General features: G+C 39.3%; 1 protein-coding gene across 2 annotated transcripts in view; it reads right to left on the reverse strand.

The window, feature by feature from the left end:
- Nucleotides 1-17,892, reverse strand: part of gpc6a (glypican 6a) — a 146,860-nt gene that overhangs the window by 61,821 nt on the left and 67,147 nt on the right. For both annotated transcript variants that reach the window (XM_026165760.1, XM_026165750.1), the window contains exons 3-4: nucleotides 16,810-17,201; nucleotides 502-667 (exon numbers count right to left, since the gene is read on the reverse strand). In XM_026165760.1, coding sequence (XP_026021545.1) covers nucleotides 502-667; nucleotides 16,810-17,201 — 558 coding nt within the window. The remainder of the gene's footprint in view (nucleotides 1-501; nucleotides 668-16,809; nucleotides 17,202-17,892) is intronic.

Raw genomic sequence — 17,892 nt, forward strand, 5'->3', positions numbered from 1 at the left:
ATAACAAATAAAGCACTGGCCTACAAAAGATCCAGAGGGAACACTCTATATGCCTTCTTGGTATCCATTTAACAGGAGGGCTTACAGCAGCCGGCTGCTTACAGCCAAACTGAAGTGCTATATTACTCACCATGCTCAGCTGGAAACACTATAGAAAATGTGTTTGCCTAGGATCTACTCTCCTTTATCAATCCCAAACAGCAGGGACTAGAGCTTTAAGCACTATGCCAGGGCTCCAGCAATAGCAAACAACATTTCAGACAGAAAAAGAAGAAATGGTTTCACAAATAAGATTTCAGTTTTGTCTCTTTAAAATCCTTTAAAGCTGAATCTATCACAGCGCATCCTACTGAATTCCCATCGAGACTATTCAAAGGCACTGCCTTAGAAAAGAAACATGCAGCCTTAGAAGTACAAGCTCAAGTTTGAACACATGTTGACGAACCTACAAAGAAAGAGAAAACGAAAAACAGGTGCAAGGGCACTCGATTCAGATCTTACCAATGAAGAGGTTCCATTCAGAATCTAGGTCTGCCTGGTTTGCTAGACAGCCTCTCATTACGTTGTGACAGTAGTTGGGACAGGGTTTGAGCCCAGGCATTCCACGACAGTATGGACAGTACAGCATCCTGGTCAAGGCTTTAACACATGCTGGAGCTACATTCACCTGCAAAGCAAAGAGATGCTTTTTCAGTTATGTCAGGGATTGAAATGGTGATTATTTCTAATAGAAGTTGAAATGTTTGATGGTAGTCAAAATTTTCCAAGAGGTTTCTACCAGCACCAGTGCATGCCAAAGCATCAGCAGTCAAAAATGCAGTTTTATATGAAACTATAGAGGGGATGGAAGTCGGACGGACACTACACTCTATTGCATCTTCTGAAGCTTGAAATGTGGAAATCCAGCAGATGAAACTGCATGACAAGGTTTACATCTCTGTCCATCTCCATTTATTGTGAAGGCTGTGCCTTTTGTTGTTGGGCCATGTAACTGTGCTGGCTTGAGTAAAAGTGACAGGATTCTCACATCTGCTTCCCCTCAGAGGTGGGGATGCAGAACGGGGAGTACATTTGATAATTGGCCTGTCAGCCTCTGTATTCATGGTTGACTTTAGATTTTGAACAGCACACACTGGAGACTTCTAGTGTGTGTGTGTGTGTGTCTGTGTGTGTGTGTGTGTGTGTGTGTGGGGGGGGGGGGGGGTGGTTTCCGATGGGTCAGCAAAGCAGGATAGTTAAAAGTAAAGCTAACTAAGCCAAAAAGGGACGTATCCTTACATTTAAGCAATAAAAAATAATTCAGCAGCACTTTGGTTTAGCAGATATTCAATATATACTAACAATATAAATATGTGGAAAAAATATTGATAAAATATATGCAATTTGGTGCATAAGCAGTGATTTTGCGGACTTTAATTTAAAGTCCACAAAATCACTGCATTTTTATTCATTTTCTTTCACTAATGTATCACTTTAGTGCTACTTAAACTTCTGTTAATTTTGGTACTGTCAGACAAATAAAGAAATAAAAAGCAAAGACAGACGGCACAAAGCCTGCGACGAAAATAAAGCACAAATAAAAGAAGAATATAAGAAGATAAAAATGAAAAGAGAAGAACGCATTAGTGCACTACTGTAGCTCCATGGCAACATCTGAGGCTTTGCCATGACACTGCATACAGCCTGCGTCTGTTTTTAACATTCCAGCTTGTCTTTGATTTCACTCATACCATGACCAGACCACCTGTGTGTGAAGCGTGAGTGTGAGAGATTGGGGGGAAAAAAAGACAAGAGCGATGTTAGAAAAAAGGCAGAGAGAGAGAGACAGAGAAGCAGAAGGCAGAGATGAGCGCTATTAATGTATTTGCTTCCACTGCTGCTCGGCACCAAGCGACAAGGATCAAATGAACCATCTTTGACATTTGCAATCTGCCAGTGACATCACGCGATGTCTTGTAAGAAGGCCATTAAACCGGGTTGCTAGCTGTCAGTTGTAGCGCTGCGTGTCATCCGCTGGTATGTGTTCTTGTAAATTGTTTATATCTCTCTGGGAGTGTAGCGAACATATGGGAATTTTTCAGGAACAAGGTTCATTTGACAACACATTAGAAAGCTGACATGCATGGGAAACCAGAGTGTTACATTTGAAACCATTAAAAAAATAGGACATCACTGCGTTATAGACAGAATTAGGAGAATATTACTACTGGAGAGCTGGAACACACACACACACACACACACACACACACATATAAATAAATCTGTGTGTGAGTGTTTTGCTATTTTCTACTCACGCACCACAGTCACACACAACACTCATGGTGCCCTGATGAGGAGTGTAGATGTTAAAAATATATTAATAATCAGTTAGAATATGCTTACAGATACATTACTATGTCTTATAGCCCATTTAAAAATGAATAGTGGTGTAAAGTAAAATGCTGCTAATCGACATATTTATAAATAATTCATATATTTATTACGTTGTTTCTTTGTTTTTTAAAGTGACATACTGTACACCGATCAGTGTACTGTTATAGGAGCCTACTATAACGCCTTATCGAACCCTTTGCGAAGGGCAGTTTTGTAATTTAATTTCTACATTTTCTGATTCACAAACTGAGCTCGAGGAAGTTTTTTTTTTTCTAAAAGAAACATTAGAGCAGACTGAGAGTGAACAGGCTGTGGAGAAATCCTAAGATGCTGCCAAGGATGCAGAGCAACAAACACCAAGAAAACAGAGAGACAGATACAGATGAAGCAGACGGAGAGAAAACCGGACAAGACACTAGCAGACAAACAGAAGGAATAGGCAGGTGCCGTCACCACACTTGGAAACAGAAACAGGACCAACTAAATGCCAATCACAGTGTTTGGTTTGGAGAGAACATCCTGTAAAATTCCACAGACTTTCTGCTTCCAAATGTACACTTTATGATTTTCAGGATCCAATACATATCATACTATATATATGTATTTATATATATATTGCCATCTATTTACAGACCTTGAAGAGCAGTCTCCAGTGACAGTGCTCTCATCTTTAGATCTCAGCCTGTTTTCTTCCCTTGCCTTCAGTACTTGCACTTCATAAAAATCCGTATCTCACATAAATTCACAAAGTCTGACTGCTACATGCAATTCACCAATCGACTGCGACTGAGACAGGGATGAGACACTTTTCCGATCCTACTCCCCCCCCACATCCCTGTGCTTCTTCAGAAATATCCCCTGCCCTCTCCCTCATCAACGACTCAAATCCCACAGATTAAATACGTTATCCTATCGAGCATTTGAATCATTTTTGTTTCACAAGCTAATTTGCATATAAATATGTTTTGCGTAGTGAGAGAGAGAGAGAGCTCGTCCCTTTTGTTTTCTCTTTTGGCTCACAGTGGCCTAGTCACTGTACCTGAGCAGCAACATGAAATCCAGTTTAAACCACAATTGTAAAACAACAACCAGTTGACAGCATGACTTTGGAGTATCTGTGCTTGATAACTTCCTTGTTTCGCTGTTGTGGTATAAATGATGGCAACATCATAGAGGAGGATAATGAAAATATAGTCCCTGCACCATCTGCAACATCAACATGCAATTTTTTTCCCAACTTGTAAAAAGGATTTCATTATTTATTCAAATATTAAATAATATATCTTTTTTTTTTTTAAATTGTCAGAATAACTTACTTCAGTCAATTCAATTACACTTGGCCCAGTTTCTCAGCATATAGAGAGAAAACACTGGGATTTTTTTTTTAACCACAGTCCAGTTTCAACTACGTCCTTTATATTCGATGTGGCTTTTTTGTGGCAATAGAAGAAATACAGTTAATACTGCAAATGGGAAAAGTGCTTTAAGCTGCCCTAAAGCTTTGTGAGCCTTTGGAAAATTTGCATTAAAATGATGCCTCCTAACACAATTATCTTAGTGGGATTTTTTTTACATCATCGCTGTTACTGTGCCCAGCAGTCGCCGGGTGCCCTGGATGAAGGGTAATCTGATAATCTTGTTAGCACTTATTTACAGTTGAGTAGATAAAATATTTCACAGCAGGATGAGGGGAGAACTTGGAAGTGAGATGACTCAGATCCAGAGCAAGATTAAAACACTAATCTACTCATCTGATGTTTAAGTGCAACGATAACACCGCATGGAGAGCATGTGCTTGCGCGCAAGTCACTGTGTGTGTTTTGGAGTCGTGGAGGACGAATTCAGATCCTTTAAGCAGAAAAAAAAACCTTAATTAAAGTCCCAAACTGATAAATATGAGTGCCTATTATACTAAAAAATAATGTACTTTAGGCTTTAGTTATTACATTTTTTAAAGTGACTAAAGATAAAACACTGCATAGTTAATATTTTACCTTTTCATAACTTTTAAGTAGATTTTCTTGCAAACGCATACCTTTTTGTTCACATATATTGACACAAAACCTATTATAATATTTACATTATGTGATATTGACTTTGTTCTGTAAGTGCATTTACATAAGGACAGTGTGTGAGTAAATAGACTATAAGAATGGGATGAGCCACAAACAGCAGCCAACTCATTAGCCTGCTTGAAGATGTGGTCAGCTCCTTAGGTAAGCGTAAACATTACCAAGAATTTAAAGTGCAAGATTATAAATGCAATGAGCCTTATGGGCAACAGCACAGCCCCATAAGGGGCCACAGTCAGGAGACATTACACACACCTGAATTCAATCAGCAATAAGACACATCAATGATGGGTAAATCATTAGAATACGAATAAAAAGCGTTACCATTAAAATAAGGGATAACTCTGAAAGACACTCGGAAGATATCACCTTGTCTCTCCGACAAGGTGTTGCCATGCTTACACGGTGTGAGCTCCCTTTAGGGGCAACAAAGTAGGAGAAGCAAAGACGATGGAAATTGCTTTGTGCCACCAAGTAATGAAGTTGTGAGAAATGACAATGACTTTGCAAGCTACCAAGGCCAATCAAGGGGAACACTTGTGGGACGGTGAGACTGTTGCCAAAAAATTGTCTCAATAGTTCTGTCATAATTATTGTGACAGGTTGTGTTGCTTCGCACTGATTGGACATGGATGTAAGACTGCATTGCTGCCCCAGTGTCCCCACTCAATTCCACAGCCATTAGTGTCAATGGCAATATGAGTGATTTGTTACTGTGCAAATAAGACTACCATCTGCTACGAAGAGAAACATGTGCTTGGTTGCATAAATCTCCGTGTAAAACTTAACCACTTATTTCTTCCTAACCAAAGGGTAACATTAAGGGATATTGCAATAAACATCTGATATTAATTCCATAAGTCACAGGAAATGCAAATTGTAAGAAGACGATTAGCAATTTCACGCTGCAAGGAAAATCTGATCAAATTGTTTTTATGTTTGTCGAACTCATACTTTTATTTTAAACATACTGTGAGAAAAGCTACTTTAAAATAAACTAATATTTAAAAAAGTCACGCTTATGCACAAGCTACTCCTTGTAGAAACGATCCAATCTGAGAGATAACAAAAAAAAAAAAAAAGGTTTTTGGGGAGCATGGGAACCATTTTGGTGATGAACAAGCTTCATTGTAATGGCTTGCCAAATTGCCCTCTCCTGAAAAGTATTGCAGTTCATTTAACCATGAAGGTGATCTGACCCCAACCAAGTAGTATTACTTCTCTAAACATAGCCACATCTTAATCACAAGGGTGTCAGAGCAGAAAATACTCATATGGGTCCTTGTGGGAGGTGCCAACAGATGTCCTGAATTGTAGGTAGACATTTTGTATGTATTTTTTATGTATATTTATTACCTGTGTCTATGTATCTTACATGTACCGTATACTCCCGTATCCAGTCAAATTATAAGACGTTGATGTAGCAGTAATGTATAACAATGTTAGAATTGTATCGTATTTGTCACAGCGGCAAATGCCATACATGGTCAGTAACAAATAATTATGCTCTAATTAAAAAATAATCCAATTTACAAACACATGGTAATACAATATAATAGAAATACATTATAGTACAATTTAGAAATACATTTAGAGACTTACATTTACTTAGATTTACATTTTAACGGGGCAGCTAAGGTAAAAAAAAAAAAAAGGTAACAAAGTAACAAAAACAAAGTAAACTTTATGTTTATAGTACGTTAGTACATACAGACCAGGCAAAATAAATGCACCAAAGTTGTCATTGAAAATAAAACCCGGTATGAAGCTTCACGCCCTGGAGGACGGGGCTGTGGCCCCCCCACACCCTCTAGCAGATTATTACATGAAGGAACCTTTTAAAAAACAAAAAACAAGCGCGTCCATGCTCACAGGTGTACACACGGGTGATCACACCCACAAACTACACCCTTTTTGGCTCCTACCTCAAAGCACACTGTGTTCTGTTGATCTTATGTGCTGCACAATAATGTTTAACATTTAGTATTTACTGTCATATTCCCATATATCATTGTGATGTTGTTTATTCTATTACTCTTGTTCTCTTCTGCTTGCTTTCTTTTTTCTTTCTCAGCAGGTGATCCAGGTGATTGATATGTGCATTTTTTTTTCTCTGCCCGTTCTGTTGGTTTTTGTCTTTTGCCCTTCTCCCCCGTCCCTCTTCTCAGCTGTTTCTCTTTCCCTCTTTCTTTCTCCCCTTCTTTCCCCCAGTCAAGTCTGTCCCGTATTCACTAAGTGAAAATAAAATAAACAATAAAAGGTGAATCAAATGGACCATTACGGCAAGGCTGGGATGGTCAGTTTGGTAAAGTAAATCCGTTGGGCATCTTTCTTTGCCTTTAGACAACAATTCTGATGCAAAAGAGCCAAACGGGACAGGCCAAAAAAAAGAAAAAAAAGAAAAAAAAAAAAAGAAAAGAAAACCCGGTTTTCAGCACTTCATACTAATCACACCTTCTTTCTGTGCTCCTCCATAAACTTCAGTCTCCCTCCACTCCGCATGTTAAATGTAAGCTGGAGCCAAGACAATTCCAGAGGGGCTGCACTAAAATCAGCTGCTGTCAAATCGATGAATGTCTGAAACAGACAGAATAATCCACATGTGAGCATCTGTGCCTCAATGAAACAACACAGTGGTACTTGGGGGACCCCTGTGACCCACTCAAGTCAGCTCAAGTGTCTGTCTTTGTTGAGACGTGGGCACAACCGTTGATCTGTCCTGACATATTCCATGTTATGTAGCATGTCTGGAGCAGCAGTTGGGTCTGTTTCTTTAATTTACAACGACAAGGGAAAACACATTAAAAATCAACCTCACGCTGCTCATTGACTAGGCACGGCGTACCATGAGCGATTCACCATCTCTAGTGAGTACAAAACCTTCATATACTACATTGTTATCCATCTGTCGTGTTGCCTCCTGGATTATAGCGTAGCACTCACCCTCTGTCCAGCTGACTCTAAAGGTCTGCAGCCCAGCCTGAATGTCAGGGGCAGACAAGTCTCTGTGCTGCCAAGAAACCTCTGAACAAATGTCACAACACTGCTGCTGACAACCTTCTCTAAGTGCTTGTTAAATAAAGATGTGGTGCCATACACTTTAAATCAAGGTGCAAAAAGTTGTCATAAGAGTGATGTGGGCTGCTCCAGTCGGATGACATATTTTCACAAGTTGATGAGAGGTGGATAAGAGGTATTTTATAGGACATGTTAAAACTTGATGGATCATTTTTCTAAATTTTTTTGACAAATTGCCACCCTTTTGTATTTTGTTCCAAATTTCCACCCACTCTGTACTTGGCTCACTGTGCCCTTCAGAGTATTCAATGCTGAATGGAAGACGGCACAGACTACTGAAGAGAGGAGGATACAGTATATTTCTTTATTATCCGTTCTTATAATGTTCTTGTATTTCAGACCACATGCTGTCTTTCATTTTTTTCCAACATTCTGCAGTTCACTACAGATCAAAATCTTTTAATTAAAAAGGACATCTTTGGTGCAGCACATTTCCCGATGACGTGCCAACCCTTTTGAGCCAGTTGCCATCTGCCGTCACAGCACTGTGGCTGAGGCCTTATCCCCGGCAAGCTGTGTGAGCTGTGAGCCAGCAAGAGAGAAGGAGACAGACAGAGAGCGAGAGAGGAGGGATCATGCATGAGAGAGAGAGAGTGAGAGAGGAAGTCCGTCTGGTGCATCTGTATCTGTGTGGGCCTCGGCTAAGAAACATGGACACTCGCTCACGAAGCAGGTCACTTAATCTGCCCTGAGCAGAATCTGCTGTCAGACTGCTCTCGTTCACTGTTTGGTTTTGCAACATATTAATTACAAGTAAAGACGCTGAACTACAAAATCACATGAACGCAGTCACATTTTCTTAATCAAATTAAGGCATTTTGTATCTTCAGCTAGAAGTGATACATCTTTAATTGCTAACGCAATCTGTAAAAACACAACCAGCTCCACTGGCATTGTCTGCAGTGTCAAAGCATACTGCAGTTCGCATTATGTGCATCTCTTTTGAGGTGTGATTACATGAACTTATTTCCTCTATGGCAATTTCCTTTTCAATTAAGAATCGGAGTCATTATTGTTTTCTATCAGGCAGTTGTTTTTGTTCTCTTAATTGGCTAATTGTTTTGTCTGCAAATGTGAGAAATGAATGAAAAATGTCCAACCACATTCCCAGGGGGTCCTAGATATAATACACATAATAAAAGTAACTGTTTTGTTCCAGCAAAACAGTTACTTTGTAACATTGTTATATTTCTGTTTTCAGCTTGTTTGATGTGTGTGAATGAATTCTCTTTATATACTTTCGAATGCGAACTAGCTTGCCCTGAAATTGCTATTTAGCCGATGAATATAAAAATGATCATACTAGCATTAAAGTCATTTGTACTTCTACAGCCCATGACCTGTGGGATGAAACATGTCTGAAGTGGTCCAAACTCCAATAGCACGCGTATATACAGAACAACATAATCAAACTACTAAGAGACTACTAACTAAGAGATAACCCAGCGACTTTTTTCACATGATGAGCCAGTCACATGATAGCAACTCGTTTGAAAATAGACATGATGAAGATGACCAATTAAACACCAAAGCCTAACTAAGTATTGTTGCTGACCACGCCCATCCCGCCTATCTGCTGGAAGCAGCCATCTTCTGATGTCAGCTGATGTTCAAATCATCTCAAACTGGTTTCTTGAACATGTATGTTCACTGTACTCAAATGGCCTGAGCATCAGAAAAGGGAAGAAGGTGATTTTTGTGACTATGAATGTGAGATGGTTGGCAGTCCCACACATGCTGGTTTGAGTATTTCAGAAACTGCTGATGTAGTTGTGAGTCTCCTCCACCATCTCTAGTGTTTACAGAGGCTGGTCCAAAAAGAGACAATCTAATGAACGGCAGTTACCTGGAAGAAAATGCTTTGCTGATGTCAGAGGTTAGAAGAAAATGGCCACACTGATTTGAGCTGATAGGAAGGCAAAAGTAACTAAAATAACCGCTCATTAAAATGAGGGTATGCAGAAAAGCATGTCTGAATGCACAACATGTTACATGCTGAAGCAGATGGGCAGCAGAAGACCACAGCAGTCATGCTTGTTAGCTGAGAATTGGACGTTGAGCCTGCAATTCACATGGACCAAAATTGGATCATAAAAATTGGTCTGCACTGATGAGTCTCATTTTGTCCTGTGACATCTTGCTGGTAGGGTCAGAATTTGGATTAAAAAACATGATAGCTTAGGATCATAATACTTTGTATCAACAGTTTAGGGCAGTGGTGTTGGTGGTAGTAGTGGTGTGATGGCGTGTGGGATATTTTCTTGGAGCACTTTGTCCTCGTTAGTACCAAATTTCATTCAAACAACATAGCCTACGTGCATATTCTTGGTGACCGTATCCATTCCTTTATGATTGTAGTGTACTATCTTCTGATGGCTGCTTCCAGCAAGATAACACACCACGTCACAAAGCTCAAATCGCCTCAAACTGGTTTCTTGAACATAACCCAATGAGTTCACTGTGCTCAAATGACCTCGGCAGTCACCAGATCTCAATCCAATAGAGCACCTTTGGGATGTGGTGGAACAGGAAATTTGCATCATAGCTGTGCAGCCGACCAATCTGCAGGAACTGTGTTATGCTATCATGTCAGTATGACATGGACCAAAATCACTGATGAATGTTTCCAGCATTGTGTTGAACCTATGACATGAAGAATTAAGGCATTTCTCCAAGTAAGGCTTAACTAATAAAGTAGACATTAAGTTTATACTCAAAAGTTAGTATTCATGGTGTGAAAATGGTTTAGTTCTAAAAGTGGCCTGTTTTGCCATTATATATCACACACATCATACAGGCATCAGTCAGAAAAGAAAAACAAATCTCAGGGCTTTATAATGTAGTATGTTATAAAAAGAAACATATCCGTTTGTCTGTGTGCAGATTAAATGACAGTACTGTACTTGACCTTTTTTTCTTAGAACTAACTCTGTTAACACAACTTTGCTGACCACTAGTATGTATAGAAGTACAGCTGGTGCATATTTTAGACACGGCAGTGATTTGCACAACAGCTAAATGAATGTGCTAACTGCGATTAGAACAACAAAAGTGAAAACATGTAAAATGACTGGCATCATTTTCTGTAAGTGAATGAAAATGCTATCTGATTAGTAGGACTGTTTAAATTCAAACAAGCACATATTAACCTGTGTGTCAGCAGTGAATATGTGCTTGTGTTTCTGTCTTTTTTTGCTGAATGTTGAATGCATTCGTTAAAAGTAATGTAGGGCAGCGAGTTCAAAAAGCAGACAAACAAAACATGAGCACGTATGGAAAGCACATGGAACTGATGATGATATTTCTCACGTGTCAGCAAAGAAATCTGGCAGAGGATTAATCTAAGGTAAATGTTGTGTAAAGATTAGAAACTGCCTCGGAGCTTAATGTGAAATTATCTGACAGTTCGTGGTCGGAAATGAGTGTATAATGAGATCACCGTGGCAGCATAAGCCATCAGGGAAAACAAATCCCTCTCTACAAAATACCCTACTTCCTTCCATCATCGTGAGCAAAAGTGCACCACGGACTAGGCCGGCTTCCCATGCGTATGCAGAGTGAGTGATAAGTGCTTTAAATGCCTGAACTTTAAACCGTTCAAAAATTCCAAATCCCTACAATCTTCTTTGAGTAGGTCTTAATGTAGTTGGACTGTGTTTTAAGTACCGCAAGGATAAAACTCCTAATGGTCATCATAAACTGTAATCCAAAGGGATTCTGCTCTTAATCCAGGATCGAGGTCCAGGAAACTGTTCAGTGCAAGTCTAGTGCAATCTCATTTTATGGCGTGATATCTCTCCTGCTCTGACTTTACACCATACAGCACTGTGTATTAGCTGCAAATATTTACGGCTCATCGTATTGGAGCAAAATCCGGATGCAAAGTAACATGGAAAATTAAACAGACAGCTGGTTGAAGGCAGGCATCACATGGACAAAGCGTGTTTTTCCATTCTACAACCTCGAGTTTTAAACATTTAATGATCAGTTTGTATATTTGAATTTAAGCCCCAGTGTTGTTAGAGTTACCCACTAAGCATCATTTGCAGCGTGCGGCACTTTACATATAAATGAGACTCAAAACCTGTAGCAACAGACGATTTATTTCGCCGTTTGTTTGCAATGTCCCTGACAAACCTGTTGGTCTAATGATCTTTCACTAGCAACCTGTAAAGCACATGTGTGAAAAAAAAAGAAAAAAAATCAATGGCAAGTGAAAAGACTCCATCGTCTAAGACCGCCTGTAAATAGAGTTTGTAGTGAGACTCTTTTGTCAACTGGACAAGCTAGAATGATGAAATTGAGCACAATCTCGATGATGCCAATCCATCAGGGACAATAAAAAGTTTATAAATTTTCATTTCACTAAACTATCTTTATACGTACATATGCACCGATTTATCATTTATTCTGTAAAAAAAGTATTTACTGTAAAGTAATGCTGACTTTTGCTTCTCCTCAGAATAATTTTAAGTAAACTTACAGCAGAATCAGAGCACAGAATTCTACCTTCGTGACAGATGGTGTGTTTGTCACTGCAGTCTAGCTCTGAGGTATTTTTCAACACTATTTGTTCGCAAATGGTCTGCTAATAAAACACACTGCCAAATGACCAAACACTGATTTATGAAGCTGTAGTAATTGCAGTAGTAACTCAAAAAACAAAACTGCATTCTGCCATAAAGCATATAAAAAGTCTCGGATCCTTGTGGATCTACAATTGAACGGGATGCAATAATGTGCTTAAACCCAAGAAGTTTTACACTGCTATTTACTCTAACAGTGTGCGGTAAGGAGATGCATGTGTGCAGTGCCACTGAAAACAGCATGGCACTGAGGGTGAATCTCAGGTCAAGGTGATTTGTCATGTCAAACAACTTTTCACCTCGACTTCTTCGGTTGTTCACTGGCCTGACAGCCTTCAGCAATGCCACAGTGTTTCCAGGCGCCGCTTCATAATTGATGAGGAAGAAGGGAATATGGGATTTGATCCAGAGTGGCGGTGCCATTTGGGCCTAGGACAGATGTATAGATGTGCTCATTTTAACTCTTCCTCTGAAATGGCTATGCCACTAAGGGAATGGTGACTAGCTCAGTAGTAAGCTAAAAGACATTATGAGCATTAAAAATGACCAGCTCTTTAGGGATTATACACGGCAGCAGAATATGACATAGCACTTTAATATGTACATAATACTGAGGTGGAAAATTCACAATCCTGTGAAATAGTGCAAGTATAGGGTGGGGCACTGGGGGAAACTGATTGTACATCACACTGATGGTAGAAGTTCAAAGATAAAATATAAATTAAGGGATGATTTGGTTTTTGATCTAATGAAAAAATATGAAGAAATTAGACAGTGAGTTTCAATGTAACCATTTCTTGTGGTTAAGTATGATGTGACTTCTTATAAGTCGTAATACGGTGTACACTGTAACAAAGCTTCCTGCTGAATTACAGTGAACTGCTGGCAGCTCTATTTGTCAGCATGAAACTCTGCAGTGCATCGACTACAACACTTTTTAAAATTATTTTAAAGAACATTACAGTACTGTGCTGTAATTATCTAAAGTAAGGATTTGAATAAACCTTACAATATATTAGTCCTAGTTTTTGTGAGATGACTGAAATGATGTTGTGGGACTTGAAGCAACATGATTTCACTTATGCAAAGAAAGTCAAACTCCAGCTTAGCTTAACTGCCAAAGAAAAATAGCCTACTGTATTCTAGCTTGCTGTTCACATTGTATTTCCGAAAAGCATCAGCATTTCGAGTATTCACTGTACTTAAGAAACATTAGTGCACCAATTTCCCTGTCATTTTTTGCAGCAGTAGATCTGAGTGTCATCCAAGTTATGAAAAAGATGCAACTAAATACCCTAAAAATTGCTCTTCACAGTGAAACAGATAACTTAGGTGAAATATTACCATAGGTGAAGGTTGACTGTGTAGGCTTTTGTCTAAACATTACTTTTTATGCAGTCACAGACCAAAGTTCTAATATAAATTTAATGCATTCACTTGTGTTCACACTCTATGATCTGTCTCAACTTTACACAGGGAGTTAAGCCTCCAACATAAAAGTGAACTGCACAGATCATTTCTTTTTTTTGCCCTGCCACTCTTGCATCCACTTTCTTCTTCTTTGCTCTTCTTACAGTTTCTCTCCCTTGTCGAATTGAAAGGCACGGCGAGCTTTAAGCTAAAAAGGAAACGAATCGAATCGCTGCTGAACTCTGAAGACATTTTTAAAACTTAATGTTTGAACTTATGAGCATCTAGTTTGATATGATTTATGTCTAAAAGCAGGTGAAGAATATTACTTTTGGAAGGGCGAGCACTTTCCAGACTAAAATTATTGTTATGATTTCTCAGTCATTTAATTAAATCTTTTAAGGCCTCTGCAAAATAGCAGAAACTAAAAATTTTGTTTCTATTTTAAGGACAAATCTGTTTCAGTAAGCCTTAAAGGTGTTACGTGTTTAGAGTATATAAAAAGTATTTTCTTTAGAGCGTGCCTTTTAATCTCATGCTCACAAATCATCCAGAATGTGTTTTTTTGTGTTTTATAAATTGTAAACCAACAGAATCAAAAGCTGATGATGACTATAACTAGAAGAAACTGGCTTCAAAATGAAACTGTTTAATTAAGCTCTCTCAGCCCCCACCTTCCACATCTATTTCCACAGTTTTCAGAAGCCCACTCTCCTTTAAACTGAATGATGGAATCCAAATGTAAATAACTCAAGTCGGATCATTAATACCGGTGTTTGAATCGTGCCAATCTGCAAACAGCTGCGGTTATATCATATCTCATAGTTTTGATGTCCACTAAAAACTGTTGCATAACTTTCTGTGTTAACCGTGGAATTAGAAAACGTATCCTCTAAGCCTTTGAAAAAAAACATTTGAAATCTTCAGGATTTGATAACAGTCTTAAATATACAGTGGGGCAAAAAAGTATTTAGTCAGCCACCGATTGTGCAAGTTCCCCCACCTAAAATGATGACAGAGGTCAGTAATTTGCACCAGAGGTACACTTCAACTGTGAGAGACAGAATGTGAAAAAAAATCCATGAATCCACATGGTAGGATTTGTAAAGAATTTATTCGTAAATCAGGGTGGAAAATAAGTATTTGGTCAATAACAAAAATACAACTCAATACTTTGTAACATAACCTTTGTTGGCAATAACAGAGATCAAACGTTTACTATAGGTCTTTACCAGGTTTGCACACACAGTAGCTGGTATTTTGGCCCATTCCTCCATGCAGATCTTCTCGAGAGCAGTGATGTTTTGGGGCTGTCGCCGAGCAACACGGACTTTCAACTCCCGCCACAGATTTTCTATGGGGTTGAGGTCTGGAGACTGGCTAGGCCACTCCAGGACTTTCAAATGCTTCTTACGGAGCCACTCCTTTGTTGCCCGGGCGGTGTGTTTTGGATCATTGTCATGTTGGAAGACCCAGCCTCGTTTCATCTTCAAAGTTCTCACTGATGGAAGGAGGTTTTGGCTCAAAATCTCACGATACATGGCCCCATTCATTCTGTCCTTAACACGGATCAGTCGTCCTGTCCCCTTGGCAGAAAAACAGCCCCATAGCATGATGTTTCCACCCCCATGCTTCACAGTAGGTATGGTGTTCTTGGGATGCAACTCAGTATTCTTCTTCCTCCAAACACGACGAGTTGAGTTTATACCAAAAGTTCTACTTTGGTTTCATCTGACCACATGACATTCTCCCAATCCTCTGCTGTATCATCCATGTGCTCTCTGGCAAACTTCAGACGGGCCTGGACATGCACTGGCTTCAGCAGCAGAACACGTCTGGCACTGCGGGATTTGATTCCCTGCCGTTGTAGTGTGTTACTGATGGTGACCTTTGTTACTTTGGTCCCAGCTCTCTGCAGGTCATTCACCAGGTCCCCCCGTGTGGTTCTGGGATCTTTGCTCACCGTTCTCATGATCATTTTGACCCCACGGGATGAGATCTTGCGTGGAGCCCCAGATCGAGGGAGATTATCAGTGGTCTTGTATGTCTTCCATTTTCTGATGATTGCTCCCACAGTTGATTTTTTCACACCAAGCTGCTTGCCTATTGTAGATTCACTCTTCCCAGTCTGGTGCAGGTCTACAATACTTTTCCTGGTGTCCTTCGAAAGCTCTTTGGTCTTGGCCATGGCGGAGTTTGGAGTCTGACTGTTTGAGGCTGTGGACAGGTGTCTTTTATACAGATGATGAGTTCAAACAGGTGCCATTCATACAGGTAACGAGTGGGGGACAGAAAAGCTTCTTACAGAAGACGTTACAGGTCTGTGAGAGCCAGAGATTTTCCTTGTTTGAGGTGACCAAATACTTATTTTCCACCCTAATTTACGAATAAATTCTTTACAAATCCTACCATGTGAATTCATGGATTTTTTTTTTCACATTCTGTCTCTCACAGTTGAAGTGTACCTCTGGTGCAAATTACTGACCTCTGTCATCATTTTAAGAGGGGGAACTTGCACAATCGGTGGCTGACTAAATACTTTTTTGCCCCACTGTACTTATTTTACAATCCAATCTACTAAGATTTCAGACGAAACACTAATTAGTTTTAAATAAACTGTCACATTGAAATGAAGCAAATTTTTACTTATGCACACTGAAAAACAAACAAACAAACAAAAAAAAACATGACAAAATACAAACTGCAAAGACGAACAATGCAAACACAATTCCAACATGAAATCTCAGCTGACCTGTGCTTTAACATTTTCCCTTTTTGCAAAGCTTTGCTCTTTGTGAAGGAGTAAAATAATGAATGCATATCAAACCGTCTGCATCACCACATATATCTATGAAAAATGTCTCAAACTGCCCTCCACATCCGGTCTGTGCATGAACTATTATTCATTTGCAATTGTTTAAGATGCATAATGACAAAACCATAGTAACCATCTGTACATGTATTTTGGCTTTTTTTGTACACTTTTTTTTCTGTTTTTTATTGTTTTTCTAATATATGTATAATCCCCTTTTTCCTTGTGTCCCCTGTGCTGCTGTAACAAGTGGATTTCCCCAGTGTGGGATTAAATAAAGTCTATGCCTATGTCTTAAACAGCTGCAAAGCATTTAAATCTCATGCAACGACCTGGGGATCAAACATATCCACAGAAAGTTGTCATGTTAAAGGATATGTTCTAATGTTTATTGCATTAAAGCTAAAGCCAGCAGTGCTAAACAGTCACAAAGCAACATCACACTCAAAGCAGCCATGAGAAAAAAAATTAAACTCACCTTAGCGACCCTGTTGGCAACCTCCCGGCCCACCATTAACCCCTGGACGAACGTCCTTGCAGCGATGAATGCTCTGGTGACCTGGGCCTTAAGTTTTCTGGGAATGTCTCCAAAAGGCTTTAGCTGATCTGTGTATTTACTGACGCACTCCAGGTAGTCATCTGTAAAGTGGTACTGGGAGTTAAGTAACTGGAACATGCGTTCCAGCAGCCTGGACCAGAAGTCATTTAGCATCTCTTCCAAGTTGACGTTGCCCCCCGTGTAGTAGCGCTTTAGCTCAGTGAACAGGTCCTGGAATACTTCAGAGTTCTGCATATACAGCTTCCCGTATGTCCGTGTGAACATACTGTTGAGTGACTTCTCAGAATTGTCCAGCAGTTCCAAGAAAAACTCTATATTTATGGATGTTTTGGGAGATGGGAGAGAAAAGGGGATAGAAAAGACACAAAGCTGGGTCACCACATGATATTTACCATCTTCTTTCCCGCAGCGTAAACCAAACAAAGGGATGAGAACATCTATCGAAGTATGCCTGTTGTATCTATGGTAATTCAGTGGCTTATTTTATGGCCCTGTCTGCATATACAGGAGCAATGTATAGCAGCCAACAATAGGTACTTGATTATGTGAAGAAAGTCAGCTCAAGGCATTAATAATTTAATAGCAGAAATAATGGGCCACAAGGACTATGAATGATTAATGTAAAGTTTCTGATTGCATACTGTAACAAAATATTCATAAGTTTTAGACACAGACACTAGTATACATTATCATCCTGGGCACCCACCATTATTCCCAGACGCATTAGTTTCTCACTGAAACAATTTATTTGTCCACTGAGGCAGCTGGCCTATGGGCCTATAATTGAATATTGTGTTACGGAGCCTTTATTCCTTTTGAATTATCTGAATAGTGTGTGCCAACATTTTACTGTAACGACCTTTTTTTAATCAGTATAATTGTCACAGAGTTAGTATATGCGCCGTACATTATGTAACGTTATGTCATTTTATAATAAACCTTTACGTTAATTACCTTGTAACATCAATTCTTGCATTTCACAAACATTCTGTAATTACTGAG

This window comes from Astatotilapia calliptera, chromosome 1 (genome assembly GCF_900246225.1).
Source record: "Astatotilapia calliptera chromosome 1, fAstCal1.2, whole genome shotgun sequence".
NCBI lineage: Eukaryota > Metazoa > Chordata > Actinopteri > Cichliformes > Cichlidae > Astatotilapia > Astatotilapia calliptera.